Source organism: Oncorhynchus tshawytscha, linkage group LG19, assembly GCF_018296145.1.
Source record: "Oncorhynchus tshawytscha isolate Ot180627B linkage group LG19, Otsh_v2.0, whole genome shotgun sequence".
NCBI lineage: Eukaryota > Metazoa > Chordata > Actinopteri > Salmoniformes > Salmonidae > Oncorhynchus > Oncorhynchus tshawytscha.
The window spans coordinates 15,925,120-15,946,729 of NC_056447.1; the positions used below are offsets into that span (position 1 = coordinate 15,925,120).

At 42.7% G+C, this 21,610-nt stretch overlaps 1 protein-coding gene across 1 annotated transcript; it reads left to right on the forward strand.

Annotated features, from left to right (window-relative positions):
• The first annotated feature begins 509 nt into the window (after window positions 1–509).
• On the forward strand, window positions 510–21,274 carry ldha (lactate dehydrogenase A4). Its single transcript, XM_024379161.2, has 8 exons — window positions 510–654; window positions 14,600–14,725; window positions 17,105–17,222; window positions 17,474–17,647; window positions 17,988–18,161; window positions 18,296–18,413; window positions 20,114–20,237; window positions 20,804–21,274. Exons 2-8 carry the CDS (start codon window positions 14,600–14,602, stop codon window positions 20,966–20,968), a joined length of 999 nt encoding a protein of 332 aa, XP_024234929.1. The 5' UTR covers window positions 510–654; the 3' UTR covers window positions 20,969–21,274.
• Window positions 21,275–21,610: the final 336 nt, after the last annotated feature.

Sequence of the window (21,610 nt, forward strand, 5' to 3'; positions counted from 1 at the left end):
TAGGCTTTGTCTAACTAAGAATGGCGGAGTTAGTGCCTACAATTTATTTTTATTTTTATAAAGAGTCCCTATTAGCTGCTGCCTTTTTTCCAGTATATGCTCTTCTTGGGGTCCAAACAAATTAATTAAATAAAACGGTTGATATAACTTTACACCACCACATATGTAAAATACAACATGTGTAATACCAACTTACATATTTGTGTGGACTGTGTGTCCTGATATGTGTGTTTGTGTGTGCATATGGATGTTTGTGCCCGTTCTGAGTCCGTTCTGAACATGAGGACTGTGAAGAGACCCTTGGTGGCATGTACGGTATGCATTGGTGTCTGAGATTTGTGCTAGTCGTTGGTGAGCCTGCCCACAGCTGACCCCACCCCGTTCCTTGTGCCACAGTGAGTGGCTTCTCCATCCCATAGCACATTCGCTGTGCATGGACATGACATTTAACACGAGACACCAGGGACCCTCCCAGTGTGTCATGTAATCACGCAGCGTTTACCGTGCATCGCTCTGCTGCTTAAATACCGGGAACCTCCCCCACACACGCCAGTGCCATAGAAAAGCTGCATCCAGTCAGGGAAGAGGCCAGCCAAAGACATTCCAACTCGCATTTCAGTGTTGTTTCCACGTCACTTTCACGAAACCTTCAAGGTGAGACATCGGATTTTGTGATCAAGTAGGCCTAATGGGAAAACGTCAGACAAGATGTTATGTGTTTTGTCGAAATTTGGGGAATAATGGCCTGCAGTAGTTGGTTTCTGAAGTGAAATATAAAAGTTTTATAAGGGCATGATCAATGTTCATGTTTTACAGCTGATAGGTTTACGGTGACTTGAGGTTGACTAGGTGGACTTGAACTTGAGAAGTATACTCTGCTTACTTATTGCTACAATGTTAAGTGATGGAGATGCCTTGTGCTCACAGAGAGGGGTGTGTCACATTTATCAATTAGCTAGCAGTTTCTTAAGCATATTCAGTGATTGGTTTCTAGGAAGCAGATGATCGAAAACTAGATTATCACAAATTGTTGTAAAAGTAGGCATACACATTTCCTCCAGTTGCGCAAGTCTTTGAATGTGGAAAGAGTGTGAGAATATGAGGCTCTTGATACAGAGCATTACATGTTTGCCAGACTTTTGTGATTTCTCTTTACGGTGGTTCATTTGGGCAACTTCAGTCTGGTCATAACCAGCGAAAAGGTTAGATGTACAGTAATATTGGTAATTATGGTAACTTAGAGGCAATGTATATCACTCTGAATAGTCTACTGCTCTACCTCAATCTGTATGCAGCCTGTTGCTGTATTAAGCATTTTTAATTGTTTATGCTAAACGTTTTGAATAAGACTAGTAATAGGCCTTAGACCTACTAGTAAATAGCCTGGTTACTGATCAAATGATACATTTGTGAAATGGCCAACTAGGCTACTGTCTAATAGTACAACATGTCCTTATTATGGAAGGTCTTAATTATTATCCAGCTTATTTTGCCAATATTTCCAAGCTCTGTACATTTCCACCTATCCACTAAAGTTGACAAAAATAACATATTACAAATTTGCTAAATTGTTTTATTTCATCTGGGACTGCCACAAACTGTATATATCTTTTCAGACAATAAAAAAAGGACTAGATTGTGCCAAGAGCCATGCCCATCTGAGTTGCAATGCATCTTGGTAATGTTAGTTTATTAGCTTTCCTGCACAAGACCACTTGGTTTGATGTGTGTATCCTTAAATCATTGTTCTGCACTGAGTTTATGCCAGACATTGTTTTATAACTTTACTTGGGTAATTAAATAATGGTAGCCATGGAATGTATCCTTTTAAAGAAGTCTAGCATCCACGCCATGTTTGGCTTGAAACATGAGCAATGGATTTAGCAAGAGCACAAACAGATTTGGGACCAGGCTAAAAATGTTGTCTCTGTTCGAATATGCTAAAATGCATTTTTCCTTCTTTCCTCCAATCCTTACAAAAGTAACTGATCTAACATGATTTTATAGGAATGATATGAAGACTATTTGAACTGGGCCAGTCTCTCATGGCTTTCATGTCAACAACAAGCGGTGTCATATAGTCTTGTCAGGTGTTTTTTATGACCCACAGCAGAAAAACAAAATTAGAGGCTGGCAGATAGGCAAGACTTTGACCCAGATGTTTGGAGCAACAGATAGATTGACAGTCGTCAGACTCTGAGTCAGAACTGGCACCTGTGGCGGTTCAGTGGACTAAGCCGCTGCCTCTGGATAACATGTACTGTGCAGTGTACTAGCATTGTGAGCATGAGTTTGAATCTCACACAGCACTTTTTCTCTCCTCCTATCTACTTTGCTCTCTATCCAAGAAACACAGAAAAACACAAAGGGAGTGGGAATATCCCACTCCTTAATGACCGGCACTGCCTGAAGACGAGTTCGTAAATTACATTTTAATTTGTCGCATACACACTTAGCAGGTGTTATCGCAGGTGCAGCGACAAGCTTAGGTTCCTAGCCCCTATCAATCAATGCAGTAAATGTCAAATAAGCACACAATAATGACAATTTTAATAAAATCAAACATTTAGTACAGTAGTAGAGTTACTTGATGTGGATAAATAATATGTCAACCTTATTAAAGTGACCAGTGTTTAGTCACCAAGGTGCAGGGTAGAGTACCCGGTGGTAGCCGGCTAGTGACAGTGACAAAGTGGCAGAGTACAGTCGTGGCCAAAAGTTTTGAGAATGGCACAAATATTAATTTCCAAAGTTTGCTGCTTAAGTGTCTTTAGATATTGTTGTCAGATGTTACTATGGAATACTGAAGTACAATTACAAGCATTTCACAAGTGTCAAAGGCTTTTATTTACAATTACATGAAGTTGATGCAAAGAGTCAATATTTGCAGTGTTGACACTTCTTTTTCATGACCTCTGCAATCTGCCCTGGCATGCTGTCAATTAACTTCTGGGCCACATCCTGATTGATGGCAGCCCATTCTTGCATAATGAATGCTTGGAGTTCGTAAGAATTGGTGGATTTTTGTTTGTCCACCCACCTCTTGAGGATTGACCACAAGTTCTTAATGGGATTAAGGTCTGGGGAGTTTCCTGGCCATGAACCCAAAATATCGATGTTTTGTTCCCCGAGCCACTTAGTTATCACTTTTGCCTTATGGCAAGGTGCTCCATCATGCTGGAATGGCATTGTTCGTCACCAAACTGTTCCTGGATGGTTGGGAGAAGTTGCTTTCGGGAATGTGTTGATACCATTATTCATGGCTGTGTTCTTAGGCGAAATTGTGAGTGAGCCCACTCCCTTGGCTGAGAAGCAACCCCACACATGAATGGTCTCAGGATGCTTTACTGTTGGCATGACACAGGACTGATGGTAGCCCTCACCTTGCCTTCTCCGGACAAGCTTTTATCCGGATGCCCCAAACAATCGGAAAGGGGATTCATCAGAGAAAATGACATAACCCCAGTCCTCAGCAGTTCAATCCCTGTACCTTTTGCAGAATATCAGTCTGTCCCTGATGTTTTTCTTGGAGAGAAGTGGCTTCTTTGCTGCCCTTCTTCACACCAGGCCATCCTCCAAAAGTCTTCGCTGTGCGTGCAGATGCACTCATACCTGCCTGCTGCTATTCCTGAGCAAGCTCTGTAGTGGTGGTGCCCCGATCCCACAGCTGAATCAACTTTAGGAGACGGTCCTGGCGTTTGCTGGACTTTCTTGGGCGCCATGAAGCCTTCTTCACAACAATTGAACCACTTTCCTTGAATTTCTTGAGGATCCGATAAATGGTTGATTTAGGTGCAATCTTACTGGCAGCAATATCCTTGCCTGTGAAGCCCTTTTTGTGCACATGTTTCCTTGCAGGTAACCACAGTTGACAGAGGAAGAACAATGATTCCAAGCACCACCCTCCTTTTGAAGCTTCCAGTCTGTTATTCGAACTCAATCAGCATGACAGAGTGATCTCCAGCCTTGTCCTTGTCAACACTCACACCTGTGTTAACGAGAGAATCACTGACATGACGTCAGCTGGTCCTTTTGTGGCAGGGCTGAAATGCAGTGGAAATGTTTTTTGGGGATTCAGTACATTTGCATGGCAAAGAGGGACTTTGCAATTAATTGTAATTCATCTAATCACTCTTCATAAAGTTCTGGAGTATATGCAAATTGCCATCATACAAACTGAGGCAGCAGACTTTGTGAAAATTAATATTTGTGTCATTCTCAAAACTTTTGGCCACGACTGTAGGATACTGGGCAGAGGGCAGGGTACTGGGCGGAGGCCGTCTAGTGGTGGATGTTTAACAGTCTTCTTGTCTGGGGACAGAATCTGTTTATCAGTCTCTTGTTCCCAGCTTGAATGCACCTGTACTGTGAACAGGCTGTGACTCAGGTGGCTAAGGTCCTTAATAATCTTCTTAGACTTCTTACCATATGGGTGACATATGACCTATAACACGAGTATTCATACCCATGGGCCTTGAGGGTCAGAGCACATGAATGACCTACTGTGAACATCTGCTGCGACACTTGACACCAATTGGAGCTCGCTGAGTGCTCACTGGCATGTTGGTTGGGTTTTCAAGTGCTCTTGTTACCAGCCACATGCGGGCAACAGTGGCTATGAGATTGTCCTAAACGGTACCCTATTTTCTACATAGTGAACTACTTTTGACAAGAGCCATATGGGCCCTCGTCAAAAGTAGTGCACTATATAGGAAATAGGGTGCCATTTGGGAAATATTCTCATTTTCAAGTAAAGTGAATGTCACAGTATACTGTACCGCGATATATGATAATGTCATCGTGCAAAGGTCCTTCACCAGAGGAAGATCAGACCTGAATACCCCCAGCTCATTCGACGAGTACTGAATTAATAGTATGGTAACAGGTCACACCTGCTTCAAGATTTGAACTTAGACTGATGGTGAAGTTTGGTGCCAGCACATGGATACCCCATACCCTCTCTTCCCCCTCCCTCTCTTGTCCACTTTCTTTCTCTCTCGTACAGTACCACTTTCAGTTATTAAAGCTCTAAGTATTATTTTTACTACTGGATACACCTCTTCTCCAATGGGTAATGTTATGTCGACATCAACACTTTGTGCAACACTAAGCAATGTAGGAACAGGAACTTATCTTAAATGCCTATTCTTTTGAAAGTATTGTTTTTCCAAATTGCACCAAGTAATAGCTAAATGGCACCCTGTAGTTACTCTTTTATAAAGCTTCTATTGTAGTGGGCATTTTCATGTTATAAAGAAGCAGGACACAAAATGGCTACCTATATTGCTCAATGATTTCACCGCCACAGAATAAACTGTGTTTTGGTATTAGACTCTCTCCCTTTCTTTATCTACTCTGTAGTCTCTGATATAGGCCTAATCGTGTGCTCCGTGCTGACAAAGAAACAACCAGCCCCTCCAGTATGTGAGCTCAGTCCTCAGATCTCCAACATAATCTAGGTAGAATCAGGACTTCCAAGGCAGCTGTCCCTTCCTTTTGTCTATGTATGCGGATGACTCAACACTATACACGTGAGCTGTGTGCTAAGCCTTTGAGCGAGCGAGAGAGGGAATATGATTTTGATAGCTGGCACTGGTCTGAACGACTCAACTGCCCCCGCATGGAGAGAAGGAGAACTGTGTTTTTTATTGACCGTTTCAACATTTGAATTTGCTTTTGCTCAGGAATATTTTCTGTGATAATTAAGATCTGTACATGCCTGTGTCCATATTCACACAATGCTGGAGTGGCTAAGTCATCAAGAACCAGGAAGAATAAATAGTGCCCATGATGCAATCGCCACCCCATAATAGTGAGCCATGGCAACCAGAAACAGGTCCAGGCAGAGGGTGAGAGATGGATAAGCATTGCTATGGAGACCCAGCATCGCTGTCAGTCGAACGGAAGATGAGGATTGAATGATGGCCTGCAGAGTTGGGCAAAATAACTTACTATTAGCAAAAAAGACATTTTAAATATGATAAAAGGAAAGTCATTGAGTTGAAAATGCCTTGTTACTAAACAATGTGGGGATGCTAACTCCATAGAAAAGATAAAAAAGCTCATGCTTTTATTTTTTTTTAATCTAACAATATCCAGTTCATAGTAGCCTCTGAAATGACAGAATCTAAGGACTAAAAATACAAAAAAAAATATATACACTACCGGTCAAACAGTTTTGAACACCTACTCATTCAAGGGTTGTTTTTATTTTTACTAGTTTCTACATTGTAGAATAAGTGAAGACATCAAAACTATGAAATTACATGATTCCATATATGTTCTAACCAAAAAAAAGTGTTAAACAAATATATTTAATATGAGATTCTTCAAATAGCCTCACTTTGCCTTGGCAGCTTTGCACACTCTTGGCATTCTCTTAACCAGCTTCATGAGGTGGTCACCTAGAATGCATTTCAATTAACAGGTGTGCCTTCTTAAATGTAAATTTGTGGAATGTCTTTCCTTCTTAATGTGTTTGAGCCAATCAGTTGTGTTGTGACAAGGTAGGTGTGGTATACAGAGGATAGCCATAATTGGCAAAATACCAATGTCTTGGCAAGAAGAGCTCAAATAAGAAAAGAGAAACTTGAATGTTTCTTCAAGTGCAGTTGCAAAAACCATCAATGAATGGTTATTGATGCTATGATGAAACTGGCTCTCATGAGGACCACCACAGGAAAGGAAGACCTAGAGTTAACTCTGCTGCAGAGAATAACTTCATTAGAGTTAACAGCCTCAGCAATTGCAGCCCAAGTAAATGCTTCACAGAGTTCAAGTAACAGACACATCTCAACATCAACTGTTCAAAGGAGACTGCATGAAATCAGGCCTTAATGGTCAAATTGCTGCATAGAAACCACTACTAAAGGACACCAATAAGAAGAAGAGACTTGCTTGGGCCAAGAAACACATGCAATGGAAATTAGACTGGTGGAAATGTGTCCTTTGGTCTAGAGTCCAAATTGGAGATTTTTGGGTCCAACTACCATGTCTTTGTGAGACACTGTGTGGGTTAATGGATGTTCTCCGTATGTGTATTTCCCACCGTAAAGCATGGTGGAGGAGGTGTTATGGTGTGGGGGGGATTGGCTGGTTACACGGTTTGTGATTTATTTAGAATTCAAGGCACACTTAACCAGCATGGCTACCACAGCACTCTGCAGCGATATGCCATCCCATCTGGTTTGGGCTTAGAGGGACAATCATTTGTTTTTCAACAGGACAATGACCCAACACACCTCCAGGCTGTGCAAGGGCTATTTGACCAAGAAGGAGAGTGATGGAGTGCTGCATCAGATGATCTGGCCTCCACAACCCCCCAACCTCAACCCAATTGTGATTGTTTGGGATGAGTTGGACCATAGAGTGAAGGAAAAGCAGCCAACACTTGAGTGTGAAAACCTAGCAGCGTTGCAGTTCTTGACACAAACAAGATCACCTGCCACTCCTATTTGCCACATCTTCAATTTAAGCCTACTAGAGAGTTTGTCTCCTCAGGCCTGGAGGGAAGCAAAAATCACCTAACAATAGTAAAGTCCACCTTACTGGCTCAAACAGCCGACCAATCAGCCTGTTACCAACCCTTAGTAAACTTTTGGGGAAAATTGTGTTTTACCAGATACAATGCTATTTTACAGTAAACATACTGTAAAACATACTGATACCACAGTAGCTAAGATGGGGAGAAGTCTGTCCATAATAAAGCGCAGCTCTGTCTTTTAACAACACTATCAACAAGGCAGGTCCTAAAGGTCCTAGTTTTGTCACACCTGGACTACTGTTCAGTAGTCGGTCAGCTGCCACAAAGAGAGACTAATGAAAATTACAACTGGCTCAGAACAGGGCAGCACGGCTGGCCAGTAAATGTACACAGGGAGCTAACATTAATGATATGCAGGTCAATCTCTCATGACTCAAAGTGGAGGAGAGATCGACTTCATCACTACTTATTTTTGTAAAAAAGTGTTGACTAGCTGAATGCACCAAGCTGCCTGTTTAAACTACTAGCAAACAGCTCAGACACCCATGCATACCACACAAGACATGCCACCAGAGTTCTCTTCACAATCCCCAAGTCCAGAACAGACCAGTGGTGGAAAGTACTTAAGTAAAAATACTTTAAAGTACTACTTAAGTAGTTTGTTGGGGTATCTATACTTTACTACTTATATTCTTGACAACTTTTACTTCACTACATTAAAGAAAATATTATACTTATTACTCCTTACATTTTCCCTGACACCCGAAAGTACTAGCTACATTTTGAATGCTTACAGGACAGGAAAATTGTCTAATTCACACACTTATCAAGAGAACATCCCTGGTCATCCCTAATGCCTCCGATTTGGCAGACTCACTAAACACAAACGCTTAGTTTGTTACTGATGTCCGAGTGTTGAAGTGTGCTCCTGTCTATCCGTAAATTTAAAAAACAAGAAAAGCACTGCTTAATATAAGGAATTTAAAAATTATTTATACTTGTACTTTTGATAGTTAAGTAAATTTTAAACCGAATACTTTTAGACGTTTACTCAAGTAGTATTTTACTTGGTGGCTTTCACTTTAACTTGAGTCATTTTCTATGAAGGTATCTTTACTTTTACTTAAATATGACAATTGGGTACTTTTTCCACCACTGGAATAGACTATGGGAGGCACACAGTACTACATAGAGCCATGACTACATGGAACTCTATTCCACATCAGGTAACTGATGCAAGCAGTAGAATCAGATTTAAAAACTGATAAAAAAACATCTTATGGAACAGCGGGACTGTTGAAGAGAGACACACACACAGGTACAGACACACACAGGCGCTAGCACGCAGACTCAACACACACATAGTAAAATTGTTGTATGGTGGTATTATACATTTTGTATTGTATATATGAAGTTGCGTAATAACGTTATATTATGTACTGTTTAATCTTTTATTTTGTGTGTAATGAAAGTGCCTTAATGTGTTTGGACCCCAGGAAGAGTAGCTGCTGCCTTGGCAGTAACTAATGGGGATCCCATTGAGGCTTAAATATCCTTAAAAAGAGGTTAACCTGTCTCCTCCCCTTCATCTACACGGATTGAAATGGATTTAACAGGTGACATCAATAAGGGATCATCGCTTTCACTTTCATTGACCTGGTCAGTCTAATTCATGGAAAGATATTGTCAGTGTATAACACCATATTAAGGTGTGGGACATTCACTGTATTAAATGAACAAAGCAAGTCTATTTCGCTCCAGCAGCTGGCATATTATGTCCGTTAACAATTCATCTGTGGGAACATAGCTGCTATCAACACCCGACAACAGAAAGAGTTGCCCACTACTATCCGAGAGATTGTTCGTGAGGAAAGGGCCTCTGCCCTAAACTTGCAATTAAGCCAGTAAATGAATCGCTTGCACTGCTCACTTCTAAAGTGGATACCTACTCAACAAAAGTGGAAAGTTTGGAGACAGCGGCAAATGTGACCGAGTGGTGACTCCATGACCTGGAAATTATTCTCCTAAAAAATTTAACAGAATTACTCAAATCATTCCTGGCGGGAATCTTTTCTATGAACTGTTTGGCAGTAGAAGTTTGGTCCAATGCCACTGATAAACATTGCACAACGCACGGGTCCTCTATAACGTATCCCGGTGTTTGATTGTACTTATCCACAGTTTAAGTCAAACGGCAAAGTGTTCACCTTGCAGCAGAATCGGCGGCTCTGACCTATGTGGAGAAGAGGATTAGCATCTACCTAGATTTGAGTGCCGAACTGTTGAAATAGAGGGCGACTTACAACGAGGTGAGATCCCAGCTACACAAGCTAAACCTGAGATGCGGCTTCATCCACTCTGCAAAATGTATTTTCATCTTTCAGAATACAACACACACACTTTCAACTGCCAATGAGGCTCAAGACTTCTTTGAGAATCACATCAAGCCCATCACACAAGGGGACGAGCCGACAGATCTAGGTTAACCCCAGTTTGACTGGCTCAATATTCAGGTATGCTATCTATGCACAATCACACAGGCTAGCCTATGGATGTGATGCTGCCCTCAGCATAAGACAATTATGAGGACACCCCATCAATTGGGTAAAAGGAACACTGCTATTTTTATCATTATTATTGCTGAAATTGGCCTTTGTTTTTATTATATTGCCTATGGTCCAGGACCTTAAGACAATGATGACACCACGCCAATTACTGAACAATGGACATTATATTGATGTGTCATACAGACTGGTGTTGCTTCCTTGTGGGTCTACAGTGCATTGCATCCCTATATGGGCTAAATATAGGGATGCAAAGCTATTTCATTACTATTTTTATTGTACTACTGTTAAGGATAGATGGCCAGTCCCATATGGTCTTCCACACAATTCCTTTTTTATATTAATGGTTGTCCCCCTCCATTTACACTACTGAAGGGAAGGGGGGAATGGTTAACATGGAAGGGTTTCTGGGTGGGGAACGACCAATGTGTGAGTTTCCCTGTGGGTCCTGTTTTTTGTTTCACATCCATGGGCTTATTAACACTAAAGATAACAATTACATCATTAATAATACATTATACATATTTTTTTAAATGGCACCGCCAGCTATTATCTCTTGGAATTTGAAAGGCCTTAATAGTTCGATCAAATATTCCATCAGTCTTGATATCCTAGCAAGAAACCATATTAATATAGCAATGGTCCAAGAAACACACCTGTTCCAAAAGGACACACATAGAAGAAACCATTTGTACAAACTGGCTGCTTTTTCATCAGCCACAATCAAAACTAAAGCTGTAATCATAATGATATATAAGTTACTCAAAATCACCATCTTGGGTAAAAGTGAAAACCACAAAAGCAGAACCACTTTCCTTAAATGTATCCATAATGGAGAGGGTAGCACCATGGTGTAGCTGGAGGAGAGCGAATTTCTGTCCTCCTCTGGGTACATTGACTTCAATGCACAACCTAGGAGGCTCATGGTTCTCACCCACTTCCATTGACTTACTCAGTAATTATGACATCTTCCGGAGGAGGTCCTCCAACCTATCAGAGATCTTGCAGCATGAGTTGACATGTTGTCCATCCAATCAAAGGATCAGAGGATGATTCTAGTACTAAAAGCATAAGCTACAGCTATATAGCACTGTAGTGTATAAAATGTGGTGAGTAATCCACGCTTCAAGATTGTTCTGATCATGCGGACTGGGATATGTTCCGGGTAGCCTCCGAGAATGACATTGACATATATACTGATATGGTGACTGAGTTTATCAGGAAGTGTATAGGAGATGTTGGACACACTGTGCCTACCCTAAAACCTACCCTAACCAGAAACCATGGATAGATGGCAGCATTTGCACAAAACTGTAAGCGTGAACCATCACATTTAACCATGGCAAAGTGACTGGGAATGTGGCCAAATACAAACAGTGTCAGTTGAGACAAAAAGTCAGTATAGAGACAAAGCGGAGCCGCAATTCATGGGCTCAGACACGAGACATATGTGGCAGGGCCTACAGACAATCACTGACAACAATGGGAAAACCAGCCACACCGATGTCCTGCTTCAGGACAAGCTAAACACCTTCTTTGCCAGCTTTGAGGATAACACAGTGCCACAGACTCAGCCCGCTACCCAATGACGGTGGGCTCTCCTATGTGGTTGACGTGAGTAAAACATTTAAGTGTGTTAACACTCGCAAGGCTGGCGGCCCAGACGGCATTGCTAGCCGCGTCCTCAGTCATGTGCAGACCAGCTGGCTGGAGTGTTTGCAGACATATTCAATCTCTTCCCAAACCAGTCTGCTGTCCCCACATGCTTCAAGATATCCACCATTGTTCCTGTACCCTAGAAAGCAAAGGTAACTGATCTAAATTACTATCTTCCCATAGCATTCACTTCTGTCATCCTGAAGTGGTTTGAAAGATTAGTCAAGGATCATATCACCTCTACCTTACCTGACACCCTAGACCCACTTCAATTTGCTTATCGTCCCAATAGATCCACAGACGATGCAATCGCCATCGCACACTGCCATATCCCATCTGGACAAGAGGAATACCTATGTAAGAATGCTGTTCATTGACTATAGCTCAGCATTCAACACCATAGTACCCTCCAAGCTCATCATGAAGCTTGAGGGCCCTGGGTCTGAACCCCGCCCTGTGCAACTGGGTCCTGGACTTCCTGAAGAAACCCAGCCTAAAACCCCAAACAGAAAGCAAGGCAGGTGTAGAAGCACGGTGGCTAGGAAAAACTCCCTAGAAAGGCCAAAACCTATGAGGAAACCTAGCGAGGAAACAGGTTATGAGGGGTGGCCAGTCCTCTTCTGGCTGTGCCAGGTGGAGATTATAATAGAACACGGCCAAGATGTTCAAATGTTCATAAATTACCAGCATGGTCAAATAATAGTAATCAGTAAACAGGTCAGGGTTCCATAGCCGCAGGCAGAACAGTTGAAACTGGAGCAGCAGCACAGCCAGGTGGACTGGGGACAACAAGGAGTCATCATGCCAGGTAGTCCTGAGGCATGGTCCTCCGAGAGAGAAAGAAAGAAAGAGAATTAGAGAGAGCGCATACTTAAATTCACACAGGACCCCGGATAAGACAGGAGAAATACTCCAGATATAACAGACTGACCCTAGCTCCCCGACACAAACTACTGCAGCATAAATACTGGCGGCTGAGACAGGAGGGGTAAGGAGACACTGTGGCCCCATCCGATGATACCCCCGGACAGGGCCAAACAGGCTGGATATAACCCCACCCACTTTGCCAAAGCACAGCCCCCACACCACTAGAGGGATATCTTCAACCACCAACTTAACATCCTGAGACAAGGCCGAATATAGCCCACAAAGATCTAAGCCACGGCACAACCCAAGGGGGGGCGCCAACCCAGACAGGAAGACCACGTCAGTGACTCAACCCACTCAAGTGACGCACCTCAAGTGACGCGTAATAGGGTTAGAGGCAGAGACAGCAAGGGTGGTTCGTTGCTCCAGTGCCTTTCCGTTCACCTTCACACTCCTGGGTCAGACTACACTCAATCATAGGACCTACTGAAGGGATGAGTCTTCAATAAAGACTTAAAGGTTGAGACTGAGTCTGCGTCTCTCACAAGGGTAGGCAGACCATTCAATAAAAATGGAGCTCTATAGGAGAAAGACCTGCCTCCATCTGTTTGCTTAGAAATTCTGGGGACAATCATCAAGTTAGCAAACATCACAACAGTAGTAGGCCTGAATGCCAACAATGACGAGACAGCCTACAGGGAGGAGGTGAGGAGAATAACCTCTCACACAATGTCAACAAAACAAAAGGAGCTGATCGTGGACTTCAGGAAACAGCAGAAGGAGCAGCCCCTATCCACATCCATGTACTGGTGTTCTCTGGACGTTTTGGAGATGGCGATGAATGGCGATGAATTCAAACGGCACTCTGATGATTGGCAGGGGAACCAATGCGTTCCATAAGTTTGCTTTTGGGGAGGTGATTTGACACCCCTGGCAGCTGCGGCAATAGTCTTCCATGGCCTTTAAATGGTTTAACTTGGGTTAAATGTATTGGGTAGCCTTCCACAAGCTTCTCACAATAAGTTGGGTGAATTTTGGCCCAATCCTCCTGACAGAGCTGGTCAGGTTTCTCCTTGCTCACACACACTTTCAGTTCTGCCCACAAATATTCTATAGGATTGAGGTCAGGGCTTTGTGATGGCCACTCCAATACCTTGATTTTGTTGTCCTTAAGCCATTTTGCCACAACTTTGGAAGAATGCTTGGGGTCATTGTCCATTTGGAAGACCCATTTGCGATCAAGCTTTAACTTCCTGACTGATGTCTTCAGACGTTGCTTCAATATATCCACATAATTTTCCTCCCTCATGATGCCATCTATTTTGTGAAGTGCACCAGTCCCTCCTGCAGCAAAGCACCCCCACAACATGATGTTGCCACCCCCGTGCTTCATGGTTGGGATGGTGTTCTTCGGCTTGCAAGCCTCCCCCTTTTCCTCCGAACATAACAATGGTCATTATGGCCAAACAGTTCTATTTTTGTTTCATCAGACCAGAGGACATTTCTCCAAAAAGTAGTCTTGTCCCCATGTGCAAACCGTACTCTGGCTTTTTTTCATGGCGGATTGGAGAAGTGGGTTCTTCCTTGCTTAGCGGCCTTTCAGGTTATGTCGATATAGGACTCGATATAGGACTCGATATAGGACTTTACTATGGATATAGGTAATTTTGTACCTGTTTCTTCCAGCATCTTCAAGGTCCTTTGCTGTTGTTCTGGTCTTTCTACGAACTGAGGTACTCAAACTGCTTTACCTAGTAAGGGGGAAACTCACCTTACCCACCACCATGATGATGCACACAACCATTTTGTGCCAGAATGCTCACCACACATTAGCTAGCATGGTGAAGAGGCGTGGAGTGATATACATTACACCAATGAAAAAAAATGAGTTGTATTAGCAGTTATTCGTATTAGCAGTAGAGAAAAGTAGGTACCAGAGCACAGTGCTGTTTCTTGCTCTGAGAGGATGTACTGAAGGAAAACTGAGGGGATCAGACTGACACTCTCTCTTCCTTTTTATGTCTCTCAGATGACCACTAAGGAGAAGCTGATCACCCATGTGTTGGCTGGTGAGCCCGTTGGCTCCCGTAGCAAGGTGACAGTGGTTGGCGTCGGCATGGTTGGCATGGCCTCCGCAGTCAGCGTCCTGCTCAAGGTAAGACCGATGGAGGGGGTAAGGTGTGATCAGGGTTGAGTATGTGACTTTCTAAATGTAATCCGTTACAATTACTCGTGTCCCAAATGTTGATCAGTAACGTACCTTTTGGATTACACAAATTCAGTAACGTAATCTGATTACTTTTAGATTACTTTCCCTTACGAGGCATTAGAAGAATACAATAATGAATCTTACCAATTGAATGACATCTATTGCAGGATAAATCAGTGTTAGAGTTTACATAGCTGGCCATAAATGGATGTTGCATATTAATTTATGGGTTGGTTATGTAGGCTTATTTTAACCCATTGCTTTCTACTACAGATAATATGATTAGGCAATATTTTTACATTTAAAAAAAATGGTCAGATTTTCAGTCATTCCAATGACTTTGATATCACTTGATCTTTAAGAATAGGTCTTGGAAATATTGAAATATAGATTTGCCATAAGCCAACAATTAAGAACTAAGATCTGACTTCCACAGAGTGGAGTTTTGTCAGCTAAGGGCTTATTAGCCTACTCTGTTAATTTTTTTTTGTCATGGAGGACTGATTGGGCTCATTGCTTAAAGTTGAAAAATAAATGCTGCTCTCATGGAATGGCATGCTTTAATTAAGAACTACCAAAAAGTGCAATTTGCACATAAAAATGTATTGATGTCATATGCTGCATTTGCTATAGGCCTATTTTTGACATTTTTGTTGGTGACACTTTGATATCTCGATAATTTGCAGTTGTTTAAGTCTTTTCAAAAGTGTTGGAGCATGTTATGTTAGGCCTACGGACATATTTTCTTTGAATCATCACGAAATTAGATTGAGCAATTAAAACCCCACTCGTGGTCTTCTTAAATGAAACTCGTTTTTGACAGTATGGAGCACAATATCACAGAGAAGTTTAGAAGAGAGGAACTCCCTGTGATTCACAGCAATGTGCTAGGTAGATAGCAATAATAACTGAATTTGGGGATGGTGGAGATTTTTTGTTGTTATTTAGCCTGGACGTCACGGAGACCACGGTGTCTTTTGCAGATGAGCCCTGCATGAACACATTAATAAACCACAATTACTCTATAAATATCTATAGAATTAAATTACACAATACATGCAAATCATACACAAAACATGAAAACAAGAAAATCATATAAAACAAACATTCTTCAGTAAAAAGGCCCTCTAATATCTGCCTGGATTACCCAAGAGGCACCAACTCCACCAACGTTAAAAAGGTCAGATACACCCTTGGGACTGTTAATCGTTTGCATACCGACAGTACTTACGCACCTCTGGACAGAGTGTTAGCAGTCAATCTCTTTAGTTTTCTCAGAGCAAGACCTTTGAAGTCATCAGCCACTCAGACTTGCTAAAATACTCCAAACCAGAATGTGGCAGCATTGTTTGGCAATGCATTTCGGTTCATATTGCTCATGGTCTAGATTCCAAACTATCTGCGCTGTTGTTGCTATTTTGTAGAAAACCCTTGTTGATACTCGTCAGATGGCCACAGCAACATAACTTTAAAAAGAAAAGGAGAGCCGCACACACTAGGAGCTCTGATGCAATAATTTAATAACCTAATAACCAACTTTTCAACCGATAAGCTGTCTTCATCAGGGTATAACAACAAATCCTGAAGGTCACTAGTTTATATAGTTTCAAAGGACACACAGGTGTCTGTAATCATGGCCGGGTGTGGCTTGATATCACTGGTTAATTTACAGATAAAAATAGAACATGTAAAAAACATGAATGGATACCATACAATCACAGATACAATTCGGCTACATAGGCCTACAAACATTTACAATGAATAGCAAAATCACAATAATCAATGGCTTATTGAATGGCTTCAGATCAAAGTCTACATTGAGACCGAAGGGAGCAAGGGTCTTTAAATTAAAGATCCAGGCAGCCTCTCGTTTTTACAATTAATTGTCAAGGTCACCCCCTAGAAAGGGTGACGTGTTCGATGCCGATATAACGTAGGGACGAAATAGAGTGGTTCGCTTCCAAAAAGTAGGCCGCAACTGGATACGTTGAGTTTTTGCACCTAATGGTGCTACGATACTCAGAGATTCTTACTTTTAATTTGCACTTCCTTTTACCCATATAGCGTTGCACTCCATGTCTGAAATGAACTGTATATTTTATTTTAGTAAATATTGTGGTAAAATGGAGTGGATTTGTAGGGCCAGTTTCCCCAGACACAGATTAAGCCTTGTCAGGGACTAACAAGCTGTTTCTATGGTGAAATTGCTTTTAGGCTAAGATTTAGCCTTCATCTTGTGTCTGGGAATCCTGCCGCTTAATTATATCCATATCCTTTTCTATATGAATTATATTCCTGAACCCTAACAAGCCTTGTGTTGACCAGGACCTGTGCGATGAGCTGTGCCTGATTGATGTGATGGAGGAAAAGCTGAAGGGTGAGGTCATGGACCTGCAGCATGGCAGCCTCTTCTGCAAGACCCACAAGATCGTGGGTGATAAGGGTGAGTGAGGAGTCATACACTTATGCGCACACACTAACACACACACACAAACGAGTTGTGCACACACACAAAGACACAAACAAACACACCTATGCACAAACAAGTTGTGCACACACACTGATTTGTTGTGGAGGTGCTCGGAACCCTAGGTTGTATTTGTGTGTGTTTAATGTGCATCTTACCTTGAGTTGCCCACTGTTATATAATCAAACCATGGTTACATTGTGTGTGTGTGTCCTCCCCCACTCCAGACTACAGTACAACCGCCCATTCCAAGGTGGTGGTGGTCACCGCCGGTGCTCGTCAGCAGGAGGGCGAGAGTCGTCTGAACCTGGTGCAGCGCAACGTCAACATCTTCAAGTTCATCATCCCCCAGATCGTCAAGTACAGCCCCAACGCTATCCTGCTGGTCGTCTCCAACCCCGGTACAAGAGGAGGCCGGGAGGGAGGGAGTAATTTGGTTGAACATGATCTAGTGACTTGATCATTACTCTAGAATTGTGCGAAGACATTGACAGGTTTGAATTAGATGTTAGTGCTGGCCTGCTCACTCCGTAGCTCTCCAGGGCCAGGTTACATTATCAGGAACAACTGCATGGTCTTTTTGCTGACAACTACAGTCCATACTCCAATTAGCAAAGTCAATGCTGGCTTTATACATATGTAAATGTAATTTAAGGGGTATGGTTAGGGTTTGTTTTCTTAACTCAAATTGTGATAACATTTGTAACCCCCCCTTTCTCCTTTCTCTCCTGTCTATCCCAGTTGACATCCTGACCTACGTGGCCTGGAAGCTGAGCGGTTTCCCCCGTCACCGCGTCATCGGTTCCGGCACCAACCTGGACTCCGGTCGTTTCCGCCACCTTATGGGCGAGAAGCTGCACCTTCACCCCTCCAGTTGCCACGGCTGGATCATTGGAGAGCACGGAGACTCCAGTGGTATGTTGGCTATGGCTTCAAATCCACTCCGGAACCGTCTCTCTGTCCATACCATATTATGGAAAACCTTCATGGACATTGGTATCTATGACAGAAAGGTAACTGACTGGACCTGTCTCTTTTCTTACTCCCAGTGCCCGTATGGAGTGGCGTGAACGTTGCTGGTGTTTCCCTGAAAGGCCTAAACCCACACATGGGCACAGACGCAGACAAGGAGGACTGGAAGCATCTCCACAAGATGGTGGTCGATGGGTGAGTCTTATAAAACACACATCGCTATCTGTTCAATTACACTACATTACCAAACGTATGTGGACACCTGCTCGTCAAACATCTCAATCCAAAATAATGGGCATTAATATAAAGTTGGTGGCCCGTTTGCTGATATGACAGCTTTCACTCTTCTGGGAAGGCTTTCCACAAGATGTTGGAACATTGCGGCAGGGACTTGCTTCCATTCAGCCACAAGAGCGTTAGTGAGGTCAGGCAGCAGATGTTGGACGATTAGCCCAGGGTCGCAGTCTAAGTCAGGGCTCTGTGCCACCCAGTCAAGTCCTTCCACACCGATCTCGACAAACCATTTCTGTACGGACCTTGCTTTGTGCACGGGGGCATTGTCATGGTGAAGCAGGAAAGGGCCATACTCAAACTGTTGCCAGAAAGTTGGAAGCACAGAATCGTCTAGAATGTCATATGCTGTAGCGTTAAGATTTCCCTTCACTGGAAATAAGGGGCCTAGCCCAAGCCATGAAAAACAGCTCCAAACCATTATTCGTCCTCCACCAAACTGTACAGTTGGCACTATGCATTGGGGCAGGTAGCATTCTCCTGGCATCCGCCAAATCCGTCGGACTGCTAGATGGTGAAGCGTGATTCATCACTCCAGAGAACGTATTTCCACTGCTCCTGAGTCCAATGGCAGCGAGCTTTACAACACTCCAGCCAACGCTTGGCATTGCGCATGGTGATCTCAGGTTTGTGTGTGGCTGCTTGGCTATGGATAGCCATTTCATGAAGCTCCCGACGAACAGTTCTTGTGTTGACATTGCTTCCAGAGGCAGTTTGGAACTGGGTAGTCAGTGTTGCAACCGAGGACAGTTTTTTACACACTACGTGCTTCAGCACTCATCGGTCCCACTCTGTGAGCGTGTGTGGCCTACCACTTCGCGGCTGAGCCGTTGTTGCTCTTAGATGTTTTCACTTCACAATAACAGCACTTACAGTTGACCAGGGCAGCTTTAGCAGGGCATAATCTCTTATGGAGATAGCATTGCTGGCTGTGTGCTCGATTTTTGTCATCAACAGGTGTGCCTGAAATAGCCAAATCCACTCATTTGAAGGGGTGTCCACATACTTGTACATTAATAATGTACATCTGTCGAGGATCGTTTTAAAAAGGAAAATTACCATTTCTTATTGGACAAGTTCCGATAGATACCCCCCCCCTTCCCCACCGAAAAATAGATTCTTTGTTCAGGATTAGGCCTAATTGGAAACTGGTCCTTAGAGTTTGACTCCAAATGAATCAATAAATAACAATAATGGAAGTAGAGAATAAATTACTTCACTCCCAATCAAATCCGATAGAGTTTGGAGGAATAAGGATGGAATTTGGCCCTAGGCTAAGAGCCAGAAACATGCTGGAACTAGCACAGTAAGTACTGACTACGCCATTGTGTTACATCTGTACTGCACCTGGCATCTAGGTCTAAAGCAGTTAAGTTGATATGTAATGCTGCAGACTGTAAAGGTATAACTATTAATTACAAGTTAGTACAAGTAATTCACAACCCACTAACTAGTTTCAAGGGAATTTGTCCCTGCTGTTTTCTAAATGTATTTTCCTGTAGTAGTTCTTAGCATTCACAATAGGAAAACCTATGCACTTTTCCTACGAAATTACAGTTTAAATGTGTTAAACACCTCTCCTCGTGTCTCTCTCTGTCATATAGTGCCTATGAGGTCATCAAGCTGAAGGGTTACACCTCCTGGGCTATCGGCATGTCTGTCGCTGACCTGGTTGAGAGCATCCTGAAGAACCTCCACAAAGTTCACCCTGTGTCCACCCTGGTCCAGGTAAGAAGTCCATCAGCCATGCTCTACATGTGCCTTGATGCCAAACATTTACATTTTATAGCAGTCTTATCCAGGGTGACTTACAGGGAGTGCATTAATTTAGATACTACCATACTACTCGTAGCTAAGAGTGTGCTGAATCCATAACACTCCTGGTGGTTCCAATCAGGGGAAGAATACAGTAGAGTAAATGGTATAATCTATTACCAAACAGGTCTGAGAGGGTTTAAAGAAGATCAATGGATCTTTGGTTGTTGTAGCATAGCAGTGGGTGAACTCAACTTGAATGAAAAACACAGTCAGCACTCACAAATAAAGTATTTATATGAATGTTTTTCAAGAAAACTATTTGCTACACTGTATACCGAATGTGTGTTATGACTGAAGAGATAAGGATTAAATTGGCTCTTTATACATAAATACAGACATATCTGATAGCTTTATTTGGGCCAACCATTGTCAAAACAGGTCAAGGCCACAGATGTATGGACTTGACACACACTAATATTACACCAGTCCACCTGTGATCCATCCCTAATCAGACTCTCTTCTTCCCTCCCTCTCAGGGGATGCACGGTGTGAAAGACGAGGTGTTCCTCAGTGTGCCATGCGTGCTGGGCAACAGTGGTCTTACCGACGTCATCCACATGACCCTGAAGCCCGAGGAAGAGAAGCAACTAATCAACAGCGCCGAGACCCTGTGGGGTGTACAGAAAGAGCTCACATTGTAAAGCGGAGTGTTAATTTTATCAGCAATGAGACAATACTCAATCACCTATTTTTCCCAGACTAAAACCAATGATAACGAGATGTCCTGAAACTATGACAAATCCAAATTACTTTTCATTTTAGTCTACGAAAATGTGACAAGACTTCCACGTGAGGCTATATCGACATTCATGGTCGACTGATAACTAAAAGTAACAAAGGACGAAATTACAACAAAAAAAATCTTGTAAAGAGCCCCCTGTGCCATCTGGATATACTTACGATACGATTTACTCCAACCAAATAAAACTACCAGGATGATGAAACAACCAATCTGTTCTCTCCGTGTGTGCGCATGCTATGCCTGTATGGTAGTTGTGTTTACATGTTAGAATTGCATCCGATTCAGTTGTTTGAGGCAGGGTTTCACACAGTCGCAGATCAGGGATCTCATTCAATGAGGTGAAATGGAGGTCCCTGGTCTTTCCTCTCAACTGAGGTCGGAGGGTGGGATATCAACGCTAGGGTCCATATTATGACATAGCAGAACTAAACTGTAGAACTAAAACATGACAGTCTCTTTGCATACAACAAGCATCGTCCGCTGCTCTGGGTTATCAAGTCAGAAAAGTTAGACCAATGTTTGACTTATCAATGGTCAGCCT

Bases quoted from the DNA above. Each gene is read 5' to 3' on its own strand.
- ldha (XM_024379161.2), top strand. From the start codon at position 14,600: ATGACCACTAAGGAGAAGCTGATCACCCATGTGTTGGCTGGTGAGCCC. The intron at 14,726-17,104 runs GTAAGACCGATG...TGTGTTGACCAG, and splicing joins CAGTCAGCGTCCTGCTCAAG to GACCTGTGCGATGAGCTGTG. The intron at 20,238-20,803 runs GTAAGAAGTCCA...CCTCCCTCTCAG, and splicing joins CTGTGTCCACCCTGGTCCAG to GGGATGCACGGTGTGAAAGA.